This window comes from Procambarus clarkii, chromosome 32 (assembly GCF_040958095.1).
Source record: "Procambarus clarkii isolate CNS0578487 chromosome 32, FALCON_Pclarkii_2.0, whole genome shotgun sequence".
Taxonomy (NCBI): domain Eukaryota; kingdom Metazoa; phylum Arthropoda; class Malacostraca; order Decapoda; family Cambaridae; genus Procambarus; species Procambarus clarkii.
Window position 1 is genome coordinate 27,532,762 of NC_091181.1, and position 20,319 is coordinate 27,553,080.

General features: G+C 39.2%; 1 protein-coding gene across 12 annotated transcripts in view; it reads right to left on the bottom strand.

The window, feature by feature from the left end:
* Window positions 1-2,339: 2,339 nt before the first annotated feature.
* The window catches only part of LOC123759318 (putative glutathione-specific gamma-glutamylcyclotransferase 2), a 34,200-nt gene continuing 16,220 nt past the window's right edge, over window positions 2,340-20,319 (bottom strand). For 9 of the 12 annotated variants that reach the window (XM_045744212.2, XM_045744213.2, XM_045744211.2 and 6 more), the window contains 4 exons: window positions 14,829-14,972; window positions 11,844-11,885; window positions 8,080-8,490; window positions 4,321-4,459 (listed from right to left, as the gene is read on the bottom strand). In XM_045744212.2, the coding sequence (XP_045600168.1) occupies window positions 8,083-8,490; window positions 11,844-11,885; window positions 14,829-14,963 (585 nt within the window). In that variant the 5' untranslated portion in view covers window positions 14,964-14,972 and the 3' untranslated portion in view covers window positions 4,321-4,459; window positions 8,080-8,082. Of the gene's footprint in view, window positions 3,702-4,299; window positions 4,460-8,079; window positions 8,491-11,843; window positions 11,886-14,828; window positions 14,973-19,449; window positions 19,635-20,319 lie in introns of those variants that run through there. The other 3 variants (XM_045744216.2, XM_069335055.1, XM_045744214.2) reach the window with 3 other exon arrangements.

Here is a 20,319-nt window from a genome sequence, read left to right on the forward strand (position 1 = left end):
ACTGACACTCTGGAGCAGGAGGAGGCATCAGAGAGAGGTGGTCAAGGAAATTGGGATGAGGAAGGTCAGAAACAGGTAGGTGCACTTACCAACGGTGGCACCAGAGAGAGACTCGAGGGACAATGAAATCTCCAGCGCTAGGACAGGCAACTCTTCCACTGAAATGGGAGGAGATGTAGGGATAGATTCAGAAGCAGAAGGCGAGGGATGTATTGATGCCTTCTTACCCACCAGGGAGGAAGGAAGAGGAGGAGCCAGGTTTACGTTTCTGACTTAGAAAGACAGGTGTATCAGCAGCAATATATTGGGCGACAGCATCCACAGCCTCAGCAGGAGAGGTAGAATAAGAGTGGTCAACATGAAGACAGCTGGAAATAGGATGAACAACAGCCAGGACGGACAGATGTTGTGGAGGGCCAAAAAAAAGGGGGAAGAGTTAAGAAGAATGATGGGGTCAAGAAGAAAAGGAGGGCACAGGAGACAGGAAAGACGGCTGAGGTGGGGAAGTGACATGAAGACAACAGGTAGAAAAAGACTGGGAATGGAGAAAACACCAGGTAGGGAACCATGAAGAAGACCCTCAGTTTCGGAATGCAAAGGAGCAAAAGGAGGGGTGTCGGGGTCCAAGGCCTGGAAATGGTTGCGAAATTGAAAAAGTGGGAAAATGCAAAGAGAAGTGGAACGCACCACATGAGCATAAGGTATACCTGAGAAAGAGGGTAAATGGGGAACCTGGCATCTCACCTCGGGGAAAGATGAACTATCACGATGCTTTAAATTGAGGATAGCTTCCTCAAATTTGTAGTGCACACATGCAGCAGAAAGCAGGGTGGGTGTCATTGCAATTGATGCAGTGAGCTGGAGGAGAAAAATACTCTGTCTTAGAATGACCCAAGACTCCACACAAGGGGCATAAAGACACCTTACTCATGCACTTGAAGGGCCCATGTCTAAATCTCCAGTACCTATTGCAGAGGCGAGGAGATTGAATGTACTCCTCAATGGAGCATATGGCACCTGCAAGAATTACAGAGGACAGAAGGGATCTACTATGCAAAGAGGCTGACGACGACCATGAGGGGGTCAAGTAAACATATCAATCTGGAGGATGGAATGGCCTTGGGCCTCAACAATATACAGTATATTTAATATCCCGTGGCAGTCTTTGAGGTTCCTATCATCAGTTGTAACATGGTGCGGGAGAATAACTGTGCCCATGCTAGCATTTAACCGGGCATTTTTGGAGATCCGAACTGAAGTCTCACCAATGCAGGACAACGTAGCCAAGCAGTTGGCTGCCTCTTGAGAAGGGGCTGTAACTACATCTGTTCCAATTCGGATGGGGTTAAAAGTGACAAAGATATCCAATGAATCAACTAGTGTTTATGGATGAATAAATCATCAGGATGTATATGATCAATGGGACTGAGATAAAAATACTTAGTCCACTTAACAGGACCAAACAAATCCTGGAATATAGTAGATTGGGAAGGAAACATGCGTGTTTGTGTGGAGGTGACGGTGTTAAGCTTCCCCAGTAAGGAGGCGGGGTAAAATGTGCAGTTGTCACAATGAGAGATGGAGTCACTTCAGGTGATGAGGTGGTCACAACTGGGTGTTCAGGGCTCAACCCTGCCATGGAGGTGGGTGGGGAGCAGAGAGTCAGTCAGTTAATGCAACAACTTGGTCTGAGCTCAACAGAGCCCGTCCTTCCATCATGGTCCATTTCTGGGGCCTGGTCACCCACCTCATGAGTCTGAGAAGTTGAAAGAGGGTCAGATGTCAACATGGAACAAACAAGAAGAAAGTTTCATCCATGATTAAGCCCTTACATATAACATGGAGCCACAATTAAAGGATAGGGAACCCAACAAAATGGGGCCTTCCTAGGGGTGCATAGTGGGTATACACCCTGCAAGTTTCACATTAAGAACTGTCAGTCTAGTGAGACCAGGTTCAGCAACGAGGGCAGGTTTCGACATAAAAATTTCCCCTCTTGCTCGACCACGTCAGGTACCACAATTCTACAGGCGAGAGTGCTGTTTCAACTCACCCTGCATCAAAATAGAAGAAGACAGTGTTAAGAACATTCAAGAACGGAACCAAGTCTGCAGAAAGGAGAAGTGGTGGAGAAGGAAAATGAAACACGAGGAAGAGAAAACAGGATCCAGCAAAATTAGTAAAGATGACTGCAGGAGCATAAGGCCTCAAAAGGATAGAGGAAACACTGTCCCATGGAGCATCACACTCTGACAGCCGCCCACCAAGCCCCCCACATGCCAACAATGGGCTGGAAAGTGAGGGGAATGCTAAAGGTAAAACTTCAGTTATATACAGTGTACAGTCTGTAGCTTTTTATATGATCGTTTAAATATTTGTATAACATTTCATCTTTACATTTTCATGGTGGGTTGTCAAAATTACTATGTAGTTATGTGCTTGCATTTAATTCCTGCAACAATACTATTTTGTATAAAACCATGATATCTGTTCAACTACATTAAATACAGTAGCATAAAAATCAGAAACTTTACCCATAAATTACAAAATCACACAATTAAAATTTATATAAACATTCAGGAGATATCAGATTAAGAAAATAACTTCCTCTGAACACATTTCAAAACTCACTGTAAAAATCCACTTTCCCTTTATAGAAATAGTTACTTTGAGGTAATAACCTTACATGTACTAGTGTAAGTATTTACACTAGTAAAGTAAGTGGTAGTACAGTACTAGTATAAGTACTGCCACTCATGTAGGCAGTACTTGTACAACTGTAGTATCTTGACATGAGTACTGTACACCTTTACAATGAAAACTTTACATCACGCAAGAGTTGCAGTGAACACATAGTATGGCTAAGATTTAACACCTATATTTTTTAGTTTAAACGTAAATTTGACAAATCATACCAGTAAAACCATTACTACAGCTCAAGAAAATCTGATGAAGGATAGTACAGTACTGTGCACATGTTTAATTTAACGATATTATTATCATTACAGTATTATTATTATTATTATTATTATTACACAGAGAAATCACATTAACATGATATATCAATGAACAAATCCACAGGAACCTTAATGAGGGTTCAAACCTATGTGCTGGACGTAGACAGAGCCCGAGTGCATAGGGGAATTGTGTGAAACCCCGGTTAGGCCTCAGTGGAAGCGTCAGGACCACTGTGGGTGCAATAGTATCCCAGGTTGCAATTCTTTTACCATGTCGTGGTGCAGTCGACTAGAGCATGTTTGGGAACACCTAGCGCATGGGTTCGAACCCTCATCAAGGCTCCTGTGGATTTGTTCACTATTATTATTACTACAGTACTTGTATTATTATTATAACAAATATCTTGTACTGTATATACCATACTAAAAAAAAAATTATTGTAAAGCTCAATCTGTTTTTGTACTATGTATACATCAATACAAATAGCATATTTTACCTTTGTGGTTGAATGTTAAAACTGTGTTGATATGTGGTTCTTTATTTATCACAAGCATTTAAGATATGTTTCACTTTTGTTTCAATACCAAATAGGTGAGAATCTGACACTCCAACATTTCTCATAGCTTCAGCTAATTGGAATAGATACTCTGAATTAGAACCACTTGGGCCAACTGCTGAAGCTATTATTTCAGCAATTGTGTCTTCATTTGTTGGGCCTGTATAGAAGGGATTGGAATCGGCTCCTGCAAGAAAAAATGCAGCATATGATGAGTCACAGTAACATGGCTGAAGAGTTGATACCCAACCCACACCTCTTCCCTTTGCCCAAAATGCTTTGTGCAATAGTGACTTCATTAGTATGTGTAACTCCTGTCCCTACAATTATACATTATTCTTATATTCTTTGTACACACACTCCTATGAATACAAATTGTTATTATTATTATTGTTATCTGAAACTAAGGAACTGACAAAGTTTCGGTCATCCTGAACCATTATCAAGTCTTGATGGACTGAAACATCATTGGTTCTTCATTTTCAGATGTGAGGGTTGTCTAAAAAGGTGCACATTTGACAAATACTGTACAGAATAATAAATCATCGTTGCTACCCCAAATGGTGGGGAAGAACCTGGCAAGAAGGATGGAAAAGTATTAGAAAGGTTGGTCAAGATATGGTGGAGGAAACAAAATGTATGTAAACATAACTTTTGATGTTGGCCAGATGCCTGTTGCATTTAACAGATTTCAAAACAGTATGCACAGGGAACTGATGAATGCTGCATACAATTTTATATCTACAGGTATTTATATAATGTAGTTGTCCTAGGCATAAATGTACCTAGGTAGATAGTAAGGTGCCACGGATGAATGGAACAGTCGAGTGGGTGAAAGAGAACTGATTTACGAAGATAACCATCTTTCTCACGATGATCAAGATGAGCCATCACTTTATCTTGCTCTTCATCTCTAATCTTATATGCTATGCCCCATACTTGGTCCTGTAAATAAGTAAAATTGTTAAAATATGATAAATTAATGATGCATGAGATTACACTTACAATCAGTACAATAAATATAACTGAATTCTGAAACTAAGATAATTACTAGCCAGGCTTAGTAAATATGGAGTGTTAATATGGTTTATGAGACAAAGACTTTCTACCAATGGTTGTAATATTAGCAGAACATTTATAACCAAACAAACTCTACCTTAACAAATAAAATTTGGTACCATAGATAAATAGAAATACAGTGGAACCTCGAATAATGAATTTAATCCGTTCTGGCGCCATGGTGGTCATGTGAAACGGACGTCATACAAAACGAATTTCCCCATTGATAATAATGGAAATCAAAATAATCCGTTCTACCACCGAAAAACATCAATATGATATTCGCTGTTTTAAATAATGAAGCAGCCTACCTTACATACACTGAACAAACCTTTATGACATCTTTCTTTTGTCAAATTTGTTCAATTTTTCATTTTTATTATAGCGAAAGGTGCGTTCGGTGTTCAGCAAGTAGGCTGCTCTATGTTCCTTAATAAAAAAAAAATTAAAAAATAAAAAATAGTTTAAACACTTTGAAAAACGGACAAATGCCATAGAGCTTCGTTCCACGTTTGTTGGGTAGGCTGCTCCATTATGACAATCTTTCTTTGTTTCAAGTGTATTCCATTTGTTTTGTATTTTTCATTTGTCTCAATAATGGAGCAGCCTTCCCGACAAACACTGAACGAACTTTATGGCATTTGTCTGTTTTTCAAATTGTTTAAACTATTTTTTGTTTTATTTTGTTTAAGAAACATGGAGCAGCCTACCTGCCGAACACCGAACAAACCTTTTTGACATTGGTTGTTTTTCAAAACATTTCATTTCTTTTTTATACATAAAAGTCAATGCTTTGCAACATCACAACAGTCACCCCTTTATATCCCAGCATCATTAGCATCTTTTAAAAAAAAAAAAAAAAAAAAAAATTATTTGCATCGTCGGAGGCGTCCGAGCATGTTACCTGGTTGATACCTGGTTGATGGGGTTCTGGGAGTTCTTCTACTCCCCAAGCCCGGCCCGAGGCCAGGCTCGACTTGTGAGAGTTTGGTCCACCAGGCTGTTGCTTGGAGCGGCCCGCAGGCCCACATACCCACCACAGCCCGGTTGGTCCGGCACTCCTTGGAGGAATAAATCTAGTTTCCTCTTGAAAATGTCCACTGTTGTTCCGGCAATATTTCTTATGCTTGCTGGGAGGACGTTGAACAACCGCGGACCTCTGATGTTTATACAGTGTTCTCTGATTGTGCCTATGGCACCTCTGCTCTTCATTGGTTCTATTCTACATTTTCTTCCATGTCGTTCACTCCAGTACGTTGTTATTTTACTGTGTAGATTTGGTACTTGACCCTCCAGTATCTTCCAGGTGTATATTATTTGATATCTCTCTCGTCTTCTTTCTAGTGAGTACATTTGGAGGGCTTTGAGACGATCCCAATAATTTAGGTGCTGTGCACCATGTGCGAGAAGCAGCGCGACCCAACCATGTGGTGTTGTCGATATTCAAACGAGCGCTCGCCATATGAGACGAATTGTCGGCGATCTGGGCACTCGTTACCCAAAATGCTTGCCAACTGAGGCGGTCATCACTCGAGGTTCTACTGTACTGTATACAAATGGAAAGAAACCTGTACGTACATTACATATGGATACATACAAAACTGGTAGAATGTAACAGAAAATAAAGTGAAGATAAATTTAAATGCTTGAGGAAACACAGTGAGAAAATTTGAGCATCCAGGTAACTTTTTCAAGTTACAAGAGATAAATAAATGCCAAATTCGATTAACCTCACTTTACTCCATGCATTTATTGAGGTACTTTCTAACATACCTGGCATAATTAGTGGCTTTATAAAACATACAACTACTGTGCATAATGTGTAACCACTAAAATCCTATCCATTGTACTGAGTTTCAGAGAAGAACAGAGGTAAAATATTACGGAGGAAGGAATGGAAGATTGAAGAATTATTAACCTAGCATAGTTGTAAGAACCTTTTGACCCAACAGCCATTTACTCCTTTTGTTATTTATAGTATACCAAAAAGTAAATATGCAGGGGGGAGCAATCAGAAACCATTCACCCCTGTACACCCGACAGTAATTAGGTTCCCTAATTACTGTCGGGTGTACAGGGGTGAATGGTTTCTGATTGCTCCCCCCTGCATATTTACTTTTTGGTATATAAATATAATATATAAATATATTATATTTATTATAAATATATTATATATTATATAATATATAAATATAATATATTTGGTATATAAATATAAATATAAATATAAATATATTATATTTATTATAAATATATTATATATTATATAATATATAAATATAATATATTTGGTATATAAATATAAATATAGAATATAAAGTCATCATGTTATGGGGGAAACAAGGTATTGAATAACCTAGCCATTTCCAGAATCTAATCCTGAGGCCTTAATCCCAGCACATGAAAAACAAAACTAAAATAATTGGCCTATAATGTTTACTTCCTTTCAAGTAATGATCATCTTCAGCAGGTATAATGCAATACAGTAACAATTTTGGCAGACAGCTCAGAGCAAGGGTATACAGCCCAGGTGTATACACTTGGGCTGTACATAAACCTGGCAAGATGAGATGATGCTTTTCCTAGCTATGAAAAGCAACAAAGAGGACCAGGCCCACAACCAGGAACCCCAGGAAAAAAAAAAAAGCACATTATCAGGGCAAAGAGCCTGTGATAGGTTAATCAGCCCAGGAGCCTGGGTCACTAGTGCAAATAACAAAGGGCACTGGGGCACCAGAAACTATGACTACAACCTCACGTATTTCCGAGCCTTTCTTGTAATTTTGCAGCCATTTCATAAAGAGCTCACTAACATGGATAGTTAAAAAGAGGAAACACACTCAACTGTGTGCGGTATGCAATGTATGTGTAAAAATAGTGTTTTGTCCAATGGAGCAAGTACAAAAGGAGCCCAACTAACCAACTATAATTCTGCATGATGGTTACCCTTTCAACTTTAAACTGTCAGAGGTTAAGATTAAATAAATATTTTTGTATTTGTATAAATACAAAATTTGTATTATTTTGTATTGTGTTTTGTATGTGTTTGTTTGTATTATTTTTGTATAAATATTTTTGTATTTTTGTAAATATATTAATATTTATGTAACTCTTGTATGTAAAAAACTCTTGTAAATAACGACAGCAGCCATGTACAAGACAGAAGCAAGACACATGACCTCTATGAAGGAAATGCAAATAAAGTGAATTTATGGACAATTAGTGTAGTTAAGATGAAATGATACACATTTGCTTTCATACACCACAATAGCAAAGAATATTAAACTCTTAATGCATAATTAGAGTAACCCATGTCCACAAAATAATCATTACAATTAATGAAGCTGAATATGAACTTCTTGGATATTTTTTCACTCGAATACCATTAAAATCTTAGAATTATTCGTGCATTAATGATTGTTCTATATACAGTATAACTGAGGTGAAAGTTTTTATTGATTAACAAAGAGTATATTCAGGATTAACTCAAGTCAAGAAAGTCATACCCATTAATGTTCACTATGATGGTGGTCAGTATGTGTATGGCCTTTTCTTGACTTGCTGAGGAACTCATTAACGGCAGCCTCAAGTTGGAATAAATGATCATCTTGAGCTTGTGGTACCTCATCCCTCATGAATCTTGCCAACTGGAACACGTATTCAGAATTTGCACCTGAAGGTCCATGACTCAGGCCAATTTGCTCAGCCATTCTTTGCAGAGGAGCATCACCCAACAAGAATTCTGGCTCATTACTTCCCACAAATACTAGTACAGGATGGGATAATGGCACTCCACTGGGACTATACATTGTTACAGACTTCCGATTATCAAAGCGTTGTTCACGTACATTTAACTGCTTTGTAATATTTATCTCTTGCTCTGGAGGAATTTCATAGGCCACACCCCATACCTGAGCCTGAAGCATATGCTAAGGTTCAGTCAGTTTCAGTGAAGGGAGTAAAATATTATCAGGAAGGTTATATATAATATGTATATGAATAAGTACAGCATATGTACTGTACTGGGCCAGGTGTACAGCAATGGTAATGGAACAACAAGTGATCTGGATGGGAGCTATAGTTCTATTTGTAAGTAAATTCATTGATCTTTCAGACTCTTCCTGGTTGAATAATGCTAAAAGGTTAAGCAACCGAACAAAATGTAGGCTAATTAAAAGACAGAACAGTATTTTGTAACCATGCCCAAATGGCCTAAAGCAGTGAGCGACTGCAATTCAGTAATTTTTGGCTGGATGAATAAGGTACAATGATCAGACAGATCCTAGTACAAATCTTGGTGGACATATGGGGATATAAGGCATTTGAAGCAAAGGAAGCAAGTAGGGTCACCCTTTCTCACACTGATGATATATTTTTTATTCAGCTACACTCACTGTTAGAAATTCCAATAATCACTCAATGCCATAAGCATTATATAATGCTTATGGCATTAGGTCATAATTTTAATTGTTCAAGTTAGGGCATAGTGAGGTGAAGAAATGTTGGAGACAAAATTTGTATAATTAATTTCAAATAAACTATCTGTATTAGATTTATCCTTATCAAAAATATCTTTCTGCTCCATAAAAGTAATTTAAATTTTGCACGGCATCAATGATTCCAAGCAAAGGTAACAGTAAATGGTAGGTGATGCACCTATATGGTGCCAATTTTGTTTAATAATGCTCAGGAAGGTAACTAAGGCTTTCACAATTTTTTCTCAACGTGGCAAATGATTGTCAGAGATCTTAAATGTAGAATGACAACCACAGAGAATATTAAGTGACACATTAAAAAAAACTGTTTCATAAACAACAGGAGCAATGTTGGACTAATGTTTGAGATTGACTGGAACAGTTTAAGGGTTAATAGTGTACTGGAAACCAGAGCCAGACCCCTGGCCCCCATCAAAGAGGTACTGGAAGCAGAGGGAAAACTTCACAATCAACCTCGCCAAAAGAAACATCCAGAAAGTAAGCGAAATGGAATGGACAACTAATTGTAATCATTCGTTGTGTCGGGGGACAAGGAGCCAGTGTGTATTCACACAGCTGTATTCACCTAATATTGCTTGCGGGGGTTGAGTTCTGCTCTCTTGGCCCGCCTCTCAATTGTCAATCAATCAACTGTTACTAACTACTAATTTTTTTTTTAACACACACACACACACACCATTGTGGTCTCTGTGGTTGGAAAATATTGGAGGGGTGACAGGTAAGCTAACATGAATGAAAAATTTTCTGACTGATAGAAAAATGAGGGCAGTAATGAGAGGCAATGTATCGGACTGGAGAAATGTCACAAGTGGAGTACCACACTGGTTCTTGCACCAGTGATGTTTATTGTCTACATAAATGATCTACCAGTTGGTATACAGAATTATATAAATATGTTTGCTGATGATGCTAAGATAATAGGAAGGATAAGAAACTAAGATGATTGTCATGCCCTTCAAGAAGACCTGGACAATATAAGTATATGGAGCAATACTTGGCAAATGGAATTTAATGTTAATAAATGCCATGTTATGGAATAGGAGAACATAGACCCCCCACACAACCTATATATTATGTGAGAAATCTTTAAAGAATTCTGACAAAGAAAGGGATCTAGGGGTGGTTCTAGATATAAAACTGTCACCTGAGGATCACATTAAGAACATTGTGTGAGGAGCCTATGCTACACTTTCTAACTTCAGAATTGCTTTTAAATAAAGCAATACTGAAGAAATACTAAAGAAATTGTTCACAACTTTTGTTAGACCAAAGCTGGAATATGCAGCGGTAGTATGGTGCCCATATCTTACGAAGCACATCAACAAACTGGAAAAGGTGCAACAACATGTCACTAAGTGGCTCCCAGAACTGAAGGACAAGAGCTATGAGGAGAGGTTAGAGGCATTAAATATGCAAAAACTAGAAGATAGAAGAAAACGAGGCGATATGATCACTACATATAAAATAATAACAGGAATAAATAAAATTGATAAGGAAGAATTCCTGAGACCCGGAACTAGAGGTCATAGATTTAAACTCACGAAACAAAGCTGCCGGAGAAATATAAGAAAATTCACTTTTGTAAACAGAGTGGTAGACGGTTGGAACAAGTTAGGTGAGAAGGTGGTGGAGGCCAAAACTGTCAGTAATTTCAAAGTGTTATATGACAAAGAGTGCTGGGGAGACGGGACATTACGAGCATAGTTCTCATCCTGTAACGACACTTAGGTAATTACACACACACAGGGGCCTCACCCCCATGTAGGAGCTCCTGGGGGTCTTAGTCCTAATGGCCCAGATTCAATTCCTGGCGGAGGCAGAAACAAACGGCGAGAGTTTCTTTCACCCTAATACCCCCTGTTCACCTAAGCAGTAAATAGGTACCTGGGAGTTAGACAGCTGCTATGGCTGCTTCCTAAGTGTGTGTGTGTGTGTGTGTGTGTGTGTGTGTGTGTGTGTGTGTGTGTGTGTGTGTGTGTGTGTGTGTGTGTGTGTGTGTGTGTGGAGAAAAGAATAAGAAAAAAAATCAGTTGATTGATTGACAGTAGAGAGGCAGGCCCAAAGAGTCAGTGCTTAACCCCCACAAGCACAACTAGATGAGTATACACACACACACACATACATATTAGGCTTATATCAAGGCCCCACACCCAGGGTTGAATTACTGACTCTCCCCAGGATGCAACCCCAAAACAAGCTCACTAACTCCAGGGTACCTATTTACTGCTAGGTTAACAGTAGCATTAGGTGATAGGAAATGCGATCGGGTTTCGAACCCAGAATTCTTAACTGCAAGTCGAGAACGAATCCGACTGTACTATGGGGCCCCTATAAAACTCTGTGAACTGCAGGGTTCACTGAGAAAAGAGTAATTAAGCAGCAAATGACAATCCACTTAGTTTTCAGTTTGAGCTCCCTAGTTAAAGCTGGCAACCACACAGTAGCATCACCCAAAGAGGTGCCATTTTCCATGTAAACATTATTCAGTCCTGAACCTAAAACTATCAACCAACCTAAGACATAATAGAAAAGACCATGTTCTAAGTCATGACAAAAGACCAGAATTCAAAAGTCTAAAAAAAAAAGTGTTGGAAGAGTCTGACAATCATGGACACTTCTTTAATCTAAATTTTTAAATTTGAAGAATGCATTTATGCTTCCAATGATTTTGTTAATCTGGAGTGTTCACTGTTATACAAAACTCATAACAGCAGATACATGTTAAAAATATAATTATTCTAAATGATATAGGTACTATACAGTATTGCACTAACCTCTGGATCTTCAGATGGGACTAAAGTGACAACTCTGCCAGGCTGTGTGGATAAAATAAAATACACAATATCATCATATGTATACACGTATGCAGAAAATAATTTTGGTAAAAGAATTAACATGCATTATAGTATTCTGCAAGTTTACAGCTAAAATGGAGCATCAAGGTTCTACATGATGCTATATATCATGTTCATTTGATTCTAAACAGACTACCATGCCTTAAACCTTATATATTTCCCCAACACTGGGTTGAATGCATTAGAAACAACTCAGAATGAAGCCTTGAGGATAATTCTTGGTGCCACAGATACACAAGACTCACCAATATGAGAGAGGAATTGAAACTCCCCACCATATGGGAAAGCATTGTGCAACTTAACATGACCTTCAGTGCGAAGGTCATGAGAAATTCAACATCAGTAGAGCTTTTTAGAAACAAACTCTCTGATTCTATTGTCAGGCCAGCAAGTGCTGCATATGCACCAGCAGGCAGTCTGCAAACAAAGTGGTCAACCTCATCAAATTGAGTATTCCTATTGTTTGCAATGTAACAACTAATGATATTCTACTATCTGTACCCTGTAATACAAATATCATACACATTCATTAGCAAAAAGAGAGTAACAGAAATCCAGTGCTTATTAACTCCCTACATGCAGCAATCAATTTAGAGACATGCCTACAATAAAAAAAAAAAACTTGTAGAATGATTAATTTGGATGCAAAATGTAAAGAAAAGTGAAAATAAATAAATCAACAAGGGCTGTGAAGAGAGTTCGAACTTACGTCCAGGATGATCCCAGACGCATCTTAATCGACTGAGACACAACATGGTCAAAAGAATGACCAAGTGCATGGCGGAATTGTGTAAAACCATGGTTTGTGTCTCGGAGAGACTGCGGGATTCGTGTGAGAGCAGTAGCAATCCCGGTTGCAATTCTTTTGACCATGTTGTGGCTCAGTCGATTAAGGCGCATCTGGGATCATCCTGGACATAAGTTCAAACCCTCATCACGGCCCTTGTGGATTTATATATTTGATATATCATGCTATTGTCATTTCTGTGTGTAAAGTGAAAATAACTGTCAACATTGTAGCCCATTTCGTGCACTGAACAAATTGACTGTATGGCAGCATGTGGCAGCGGACTCCAACTCCAGAGCTGTCAGTAAAACACACAGCTCAAGCCAAATTTTCTTTAATGTTGACCTCAGATGTCTAGACAATCAAATGTATGAATTTATGTATCAATGAATGGATGTATATACCAGTGAAAGAATTTATAAATACAGTACATCAATGAATGTATGAAACTATGTACTATTAACCCATATAAGGCAGTTCCTATTTATATAAATCATATAAATAGGAAATGCCTCCTATTTATATCCTCCCAAACTCATTCAGTATGGGCCTATTGGCTCACTCGAGGCCTCTCCTATTTATATCCTGGGTATAAACAGGAGCTGCCTTATAGCCTATACTATGCAGCTCCTATTTATATAATTCCAAACTCATTAATATACAAGTCTACTGTCTCATACGAGGCAGCTCTTATTTATATCATGGATATGCTTTCTCCAGTATCTCTCTAGCAACAGTAGTACCAAGCAGGGATGTATGAAAATATCCCTGTTGCACTGCTGCAGAATGTCAGCTTCTTCTGTTCAGTCATTTCCATGGAACCAGTAGGATCTTGCCTAAGGAAGCAAAAGTGTGTTCTGATGAGAAAGAAGCTACTACGATTGCACTTGAATTCTTTGTAAAAAAAATAATTGTTTTTCTGTTTTTTTGGTTTTTGAACATAAAAGTAATTACAGTATTATGTATCATGCCATGGATCCCAAGAAAGACAGTGGTAAGGTTCAACCTAAGAAAACAAATGTGAGGATGCCAATAAAGGAAAAAAACAACAGATCATTCATAGTGAGACAATGTGATGTCTCACTACAGACAAGTGTTAAAATGTAGGGAAAACAAGTGTGTATAGGCAGATTCTTAGTAGGACAAGCAAGCAGTGAGCCACAACCAGGTCCTAGTGGTATGCCTGCAAAATGTAAGAGAGAGTACCCCAAAAATGTCATCACTGCCTGATGTTATAATGGAAGGGGACTTCCCTTCCAAACACTAATGCCTCTCTTCTTCCCCCCCCCCCCCTTCCCTCCTCACCATCTTCCATACGCCAACAAGAGGAGCCACAAGGACGTAATACAGTATACGACAAATCAATAAATGTAAGATATAACTTGTACATAGTATAATGGTTCTATTGTTACGTAAAGTATGGTGACAATAAACACAGACACTAAGAGAATATATATATATTTGAGTACAAAATATTTGTAGTATTATGTATGAAATATATTTTTAAGTCAATATTTTTGGAAGTGTGGAATAGATTAATTCAATTTACATCATTTCTTATGGGAAAATTAGTTTTGGTTTACGAACTGTCTCTGGGAACGAATTAATTCATAAACAGAGGTACTGTACCCCTGAACTTCAAAACTGGCATCAATCCAAACCATGAGGTATCATTTCCTTTCAGCTATCATCTCATTAACAATTTTAATAGTAGGAGATAGTTAATAAAGTTTTTGATTAAAGGAGAGTCTTCATGTACAGTGTGATGTTTTAGTGAATTCATGAATGGTATGTATTGATGACATCTTGAGGTTATCTTGAGATGATTTCGGGGCTTTTTAGTGTCCCCGCGGCCCGGTCCTCGACCAGGCCTCCACCCCCAGGAAGCAGCCCGTGACAGCTGACTAACACTCGGGTACCTATTTTACTGCTAGGTAACAGGGACATAGGGTGAAAGAAACTCTGCCCATTGTTTCTCACCGGCGCCTGGGATCGAACCCAGGACCACAGGATCACAAGTCCAGCGTGCTGTCCGCTCGGCCAACCGGCACGACATGAATAAACAAAGGAAATATGCTAGTCATTTTATTGCTGTACTCTTGTTCAAAATAGATTACCTTGCCTGGTACACCACGGTGATCAATGCTTGCTTGCCAGAACCTTCGAACATAGCCTTTAATATAGCCCACTACACGTTGACAATAAGGGAAGTCCACTTTCCAAGTAAGTGATCCGTACCCAAAAATCCACATTCTTGATCCCTGAAAATTTAATTACTGCTAATATCATATTTTTAATTAATGTACAATAGTAAAACAGCAAGACAAATAATACAAAATTAAAAGTTCTCTTATATAGAATATATATATAAGAATTAACACACACACACATACAGGGCACTGTACTCGGTCCTATCTTGTTTCTGATGTATGTAAATGATCTCCTGGAGGGTATTGATTCATTTCTCTCAATGTTTGCGGACGTTGCTAAAATTATGAGAAGGATTAAAACAGAAGAGGACTGTTTGAGGCTTCAAGAAGACCTAGACAAGCTGAAGGAATGGTCAAACAAATGGTTGTTAGAGTTTAACCAAACCAAATGTAATGTAATGAAGATAGGTGTAGGGAGCAGGAGGCCAGATACAAGGTATCATCTGGGAGAGAAATCTTCAGGAGTCAGAGAAAGAAAAAGACTTGGGGGTTGATATCACGCCAGACCTGTCTCCTGCAGCACACATCAAGAGGATAACATCAGCGGCATATGCCAGGCTGGCCAACATACGAATAGCATTCAGAAACTTTTGTAAAGAATCGTTCAGAACTTTGTATACCACATATGTCAGGCCAATCCTGGAGTATGCAGCCCCAGCATGGAGTCCACATCTAGTCAAGGATAAGACTAAACTGGAAAAGGTTCAAAGGTTTGCTATCAGACTAGTACCCGAGCTGAGAGGTATGAGCTACGAGGAGAGACTACGGGAATTAAACCTCACTTCGCTGGAAGACAGAAGAGTTAGGGGGGGGGGGACATGATCACCACATTCCAGATTCTGAAGGGAATTGATAGGGTAGATAAAGACAGGCTATTTAACACAAGGGGCACACGCACTAGGGGACACAGGGGACTTTGAATAGCAAAGTTTTATGTCTTGAGGGTTTAGTGAAAGACTTGCGCAAGGATAAGAATCAATTGGAAACAAATTGCAAAGCCATGGAAGAAGAAAATAAACTCTTAAAAATAGCTTTGGAAGAAGTTAAAGTAAATTTAAACATAAATGACTACAATAGGTTAGGCAAGGAAATTCAACAGGAGAAACAGCTTTTGTCAGCACAGATGGAGGAAGTTACACAGGGAATAGAACAGTGCAAGAAAGATATGCAACTCACTTATGCACAAGTGGCCAAGGAGAAGGAAAAAATAGAAGAAGCAGTAAAGGAAGTCAAACACTGCAGCAACCATGATAAAACAAACATTAGGCTAGAAGTGAGGAAAGAATTGGCATCTAACCCGAAGTTGGTGCAAAACACAGTTGATCGGAGTAAGTCCCTGATCATTTTTGGCTGCAAAGAAAAGGCGATAACATCTAGGTCAGAAAGAGCTGTAGAAGAAGCTAAAGTAGTAGATAAAATTGTTGGCCTCGTGGAAGGTCTTACAAACAGAGAGAATGTGTGCGACTACAGGAGAATAGGCAGGTACGTAAAAGGGAAAGATCGACCTTTGAGGATCACCCTAAACGGTGCCAAACAGATGGAAGAAGTACTAAGGAATGCTAGAAAATTGCAAAGGGATGAGGATGGGAAAGGGTGGTCGTTAAGACGAGATCTTTCAAAAGAAGATAGAGAGAAGCTGAAACTGAACCTCGCCGAGGCAAAACATTTAAATGAGAGCAGGAATGAAGAAGAAATAAATTCTTTTTTCTACAAAGTGATAGGGGTAGGCAAACCAGTAAAGTGGTACATAAAGGCAAACCAACAAAATCAATAGAGAGAGGGGGAGTGAAGAATAAGGAAAGGGGGAACAAGTTCCTGAAGATTGCATACACCAACATAGATGGAGCGAGATCGAAGATACTGGAGTTAAGTGATGTAATACAGCTGCAGACACCAGACATTGTTGCACTCACGGAGACAAAACTTGAAGATGTAATTTTAAATGAGGTCATATTCCCAAGGGGCTACTCAATTTGGAGACGGGACAGAAAAATTAGGAAAGGCGGTGGCGTTGCTGTGCTGGTAAAAGAACACCTAAAGGTGAAGGAAATAATGACTGCCAATCCACAAGAAGTTGACATAATAGCACTAGAGATCTGCTATGAGGATGATAAACTAATGATGATAAATGCATATAGTCCACCGCCAAGCAGCACATGGTCAAAGGAGGAGCTAGATAGTAAACGTGAAGGTCTTATAACAATAATGAGAGAGATTATAGCGAGAGCGGATAACGATAGATCACGACTGTTGATAGTCGGTGACTTCAACTTGAAATCCATAGACTGGGAAGCATATGAAGCTAAAACAGAAGATTTTTGGACCTGTAAATTTGTAGACCTCATCCTGGAAACATTCTTGTATCAACATGTTAAACAAGCTACGAGGATGAGGGAAGGGGACGTTCCCTCCATGCTAGATTTGATATTTACCAGGAAGGCGGAAGAGATATTTGACATTCAGTACCTTCCTCCCTTGGGTAAAAGTGACCATGTCTTTTTGGGAATAAAGTATGCAATGCGTTATAAGCTGGAAGAAAATAAGGAGGTTGAAGCAGTTGAAAAACCAGACTTCAGGAGAGGACATTATGGTGACCTTAGAAATTTTTTTAGTGAGTATAATTGGACAGACTTGATGCTAGGCAAGGAAGTGAATGAGATGTATGGCAAGTTTTGTGAAATATATGATAAAGGCACAAAAAAATTTATACCAAAACAGAGATGCAGAACTAGGAAACAGGATTGGTTCAATAGAAATTGCGAGAGGGCTAGAGACCGAAAGACACAAAAATGGAATCAATACAGGAAGAGGCCGAACCCCCAAACATACCAGCGATACAAAGATGCGAGAAACAACTACACGGCAGTGAGGAGAGAGGCAGAAAGAAATTTTGAAAAAGGGATTGCGGACAAATGTAAAACAGAACCAGGTCTATTCTATAAATTCATAAACAACAAATTGCAGGTAAAGGATAATATTCAGAGGTTGAAAATGGGAAATAGATTCACGGAAGATGAAAAGGAAATGTGTGAAACACTAAACGAAAAGTTCCAAAGTGTGTTTGTACAAAATGAAATCTTTAGGGAACCAGATACAATAAGAATTCCAGAGAACAACATAGAACACATAGAGGTGTCTAGAGACGAAGTGGAAAAAATGCTCAAAGAGCTCGGTAAGGACAAAGCAGCTGGCCCAGATGGCGTTTCACCATGGGTTCTGAGAGAATGTGCATCTGAGCTCAGCATTCCACTTCACCTGATCTTTCAGGCATCCCTGTGTACAGGAATCGTAGCAGACGGGTGGAAACAGGCTAACATAGTTCCAATCTACAAAAGTGGAAGCAGGGAAGACCCCCTCAATTATAGACCTGTATCATTGACAAGTGTAATAGTGAAAGTATTGGAAAAACTAATCAAAACTAAATGGGTAGAACACCTAGAGAGAAATGATATAATATCAGACAGACAGTATGGTTTTCGATCTGGAAGATCCTGCGTATCGAATTTACTAAGTTTCTATGATCGAGCCACAGAGATATTACAGGAAAGAGATGGTTGGGTTGACTGCATCTATCTGGACCTAAAAAAGGCTTTCGACAGAGTTCCACATAAGAGGTTGTTCTGGAAACTGGAAAATATTGGAGGGGTGACAGGTAAGCTTCTATCATGGATGAAAAATTTCTGACTGATAGAAAAATGAGGGCAGTAATCAGAGGCAATGTATCAGAATGGAGAAATGTCACAAGTGGAGTACCACAGGGTTCAGTTCTTGCACCAGTGATGTTTATTGTGTACATAAATGATCTACCAGTTGGTATACAGAATTATATGAACATGTTTGCTGATGATGCTAAGATAATAGGAAGGATAAGAAATTTAGATGACTGTCATGCCCTTCAAGAAGACCTGGACAAAATAAGTATATGGAGCACCACTTGGCAAATGGAATTTAATGTTAATAAATGTCATGTTATGGAATGTGGAATAGGAGAACATAGACCCCACACAACCTATATATTATGTGAGAAATCTTTAAAGAATTCTGATAAAGAAAGAGATCTAGGAGTGGTTCTAGATAGAAAACTATCACCTGAGGACCACATAAAGAATATTGTGCAAGGAGCCTATGCTATGCTTTCTAACTTCAGAATTGCATTTAAATACATGGATGGCAATATACTAAAGAAATTGTTCATGACTTTTGTTAGGCCAAAGCTAGAATATGCAGCTGTTGTGTGGTGCCCATATCTTAAGAAGCACATCAACAAACTGGAAAAGGTGCAAAGACATGCTACTAAGTGGCTCCCAGAACTGAAGGGCAAGAGCTACGAGGAGAGGTTAGAAGCATTAAATATGCCAAAACTAGAAGACAGAAGAAAAAGAGGTGATATGATCACTACATACAAAATAGTAACAGGAATTGATAAAATCGACAGGGAAGACTTCCTGAGACCTGGAATTTCAAGAACAAGAGGTCATAGATTTAAACTAGCTAAACACAGATGCCGAAGAAATATAAGAAAATTCACCTTCGCAAATAGAGTGGTAGACGGTTGGAACAAGTTAAGTGAGAAGGTGGTGGAGGCCAAGACCGTCAGTAGTTTCAAAGCGTTATATGACAAAGAGTGCTGGGAAGACGGGACACCACGAGCGTAGCTCTCATCCTGTAACTACACTTAGGTAATTACACTTAGGTAATTACAGGTGGAAACTGAGTGCCCAAATGAGACACAGAGATATTAGAAAGAACTTTTTTAGTATCAGAGTAGTTGACAAATGGAATGCATTAGGAAGTGATGTGGTGGAGGCTGACTCCATACAGTTTCAAGTGTAGATATGATAGAGCCCAACATGCTCAGGAATCTGTACACCTGTTGACTGACGGTTGAGAGGCGGGACCAAAGAGCCAGAGCTCAACCCCCGCAAACACAACTAGGTGAGTACAACTAGGTGAGTACACACACACACACACGCATGCTGGTAGGGAAGCCGGCGGCTGAACGGACAGTACGCTGGACACGTGATTCTGTGGTCCCACGTTCGATCCCGGGCGCTGGTAAGAGAAATGATGGGCAGAGTTTCTTTCACCCTATGCCCCTGTTACCTAGCAGTAAATAGGTACCTGGAAGTTAGTCAGCTGTCACGGGCTGCTTCCTGGGGTGTGTGTGTGTGTGTGTGCGGAAAAAATAGTAGTAGTAGCAGTAGTAGAAACAGTTGATTAACAGTTGAGAGGTGGGCCGAAAGAGCAGAGCTCAACTACCGCAAGCACGACTAGGTGTATACACACACACACATATACACACACACACACACACACACACATACACACACACTGTGTGTGTGTGTGTGTCACATTGGAGGGGTGACAGGTAAGTCTCTAACATGGATGAAAAATTTCC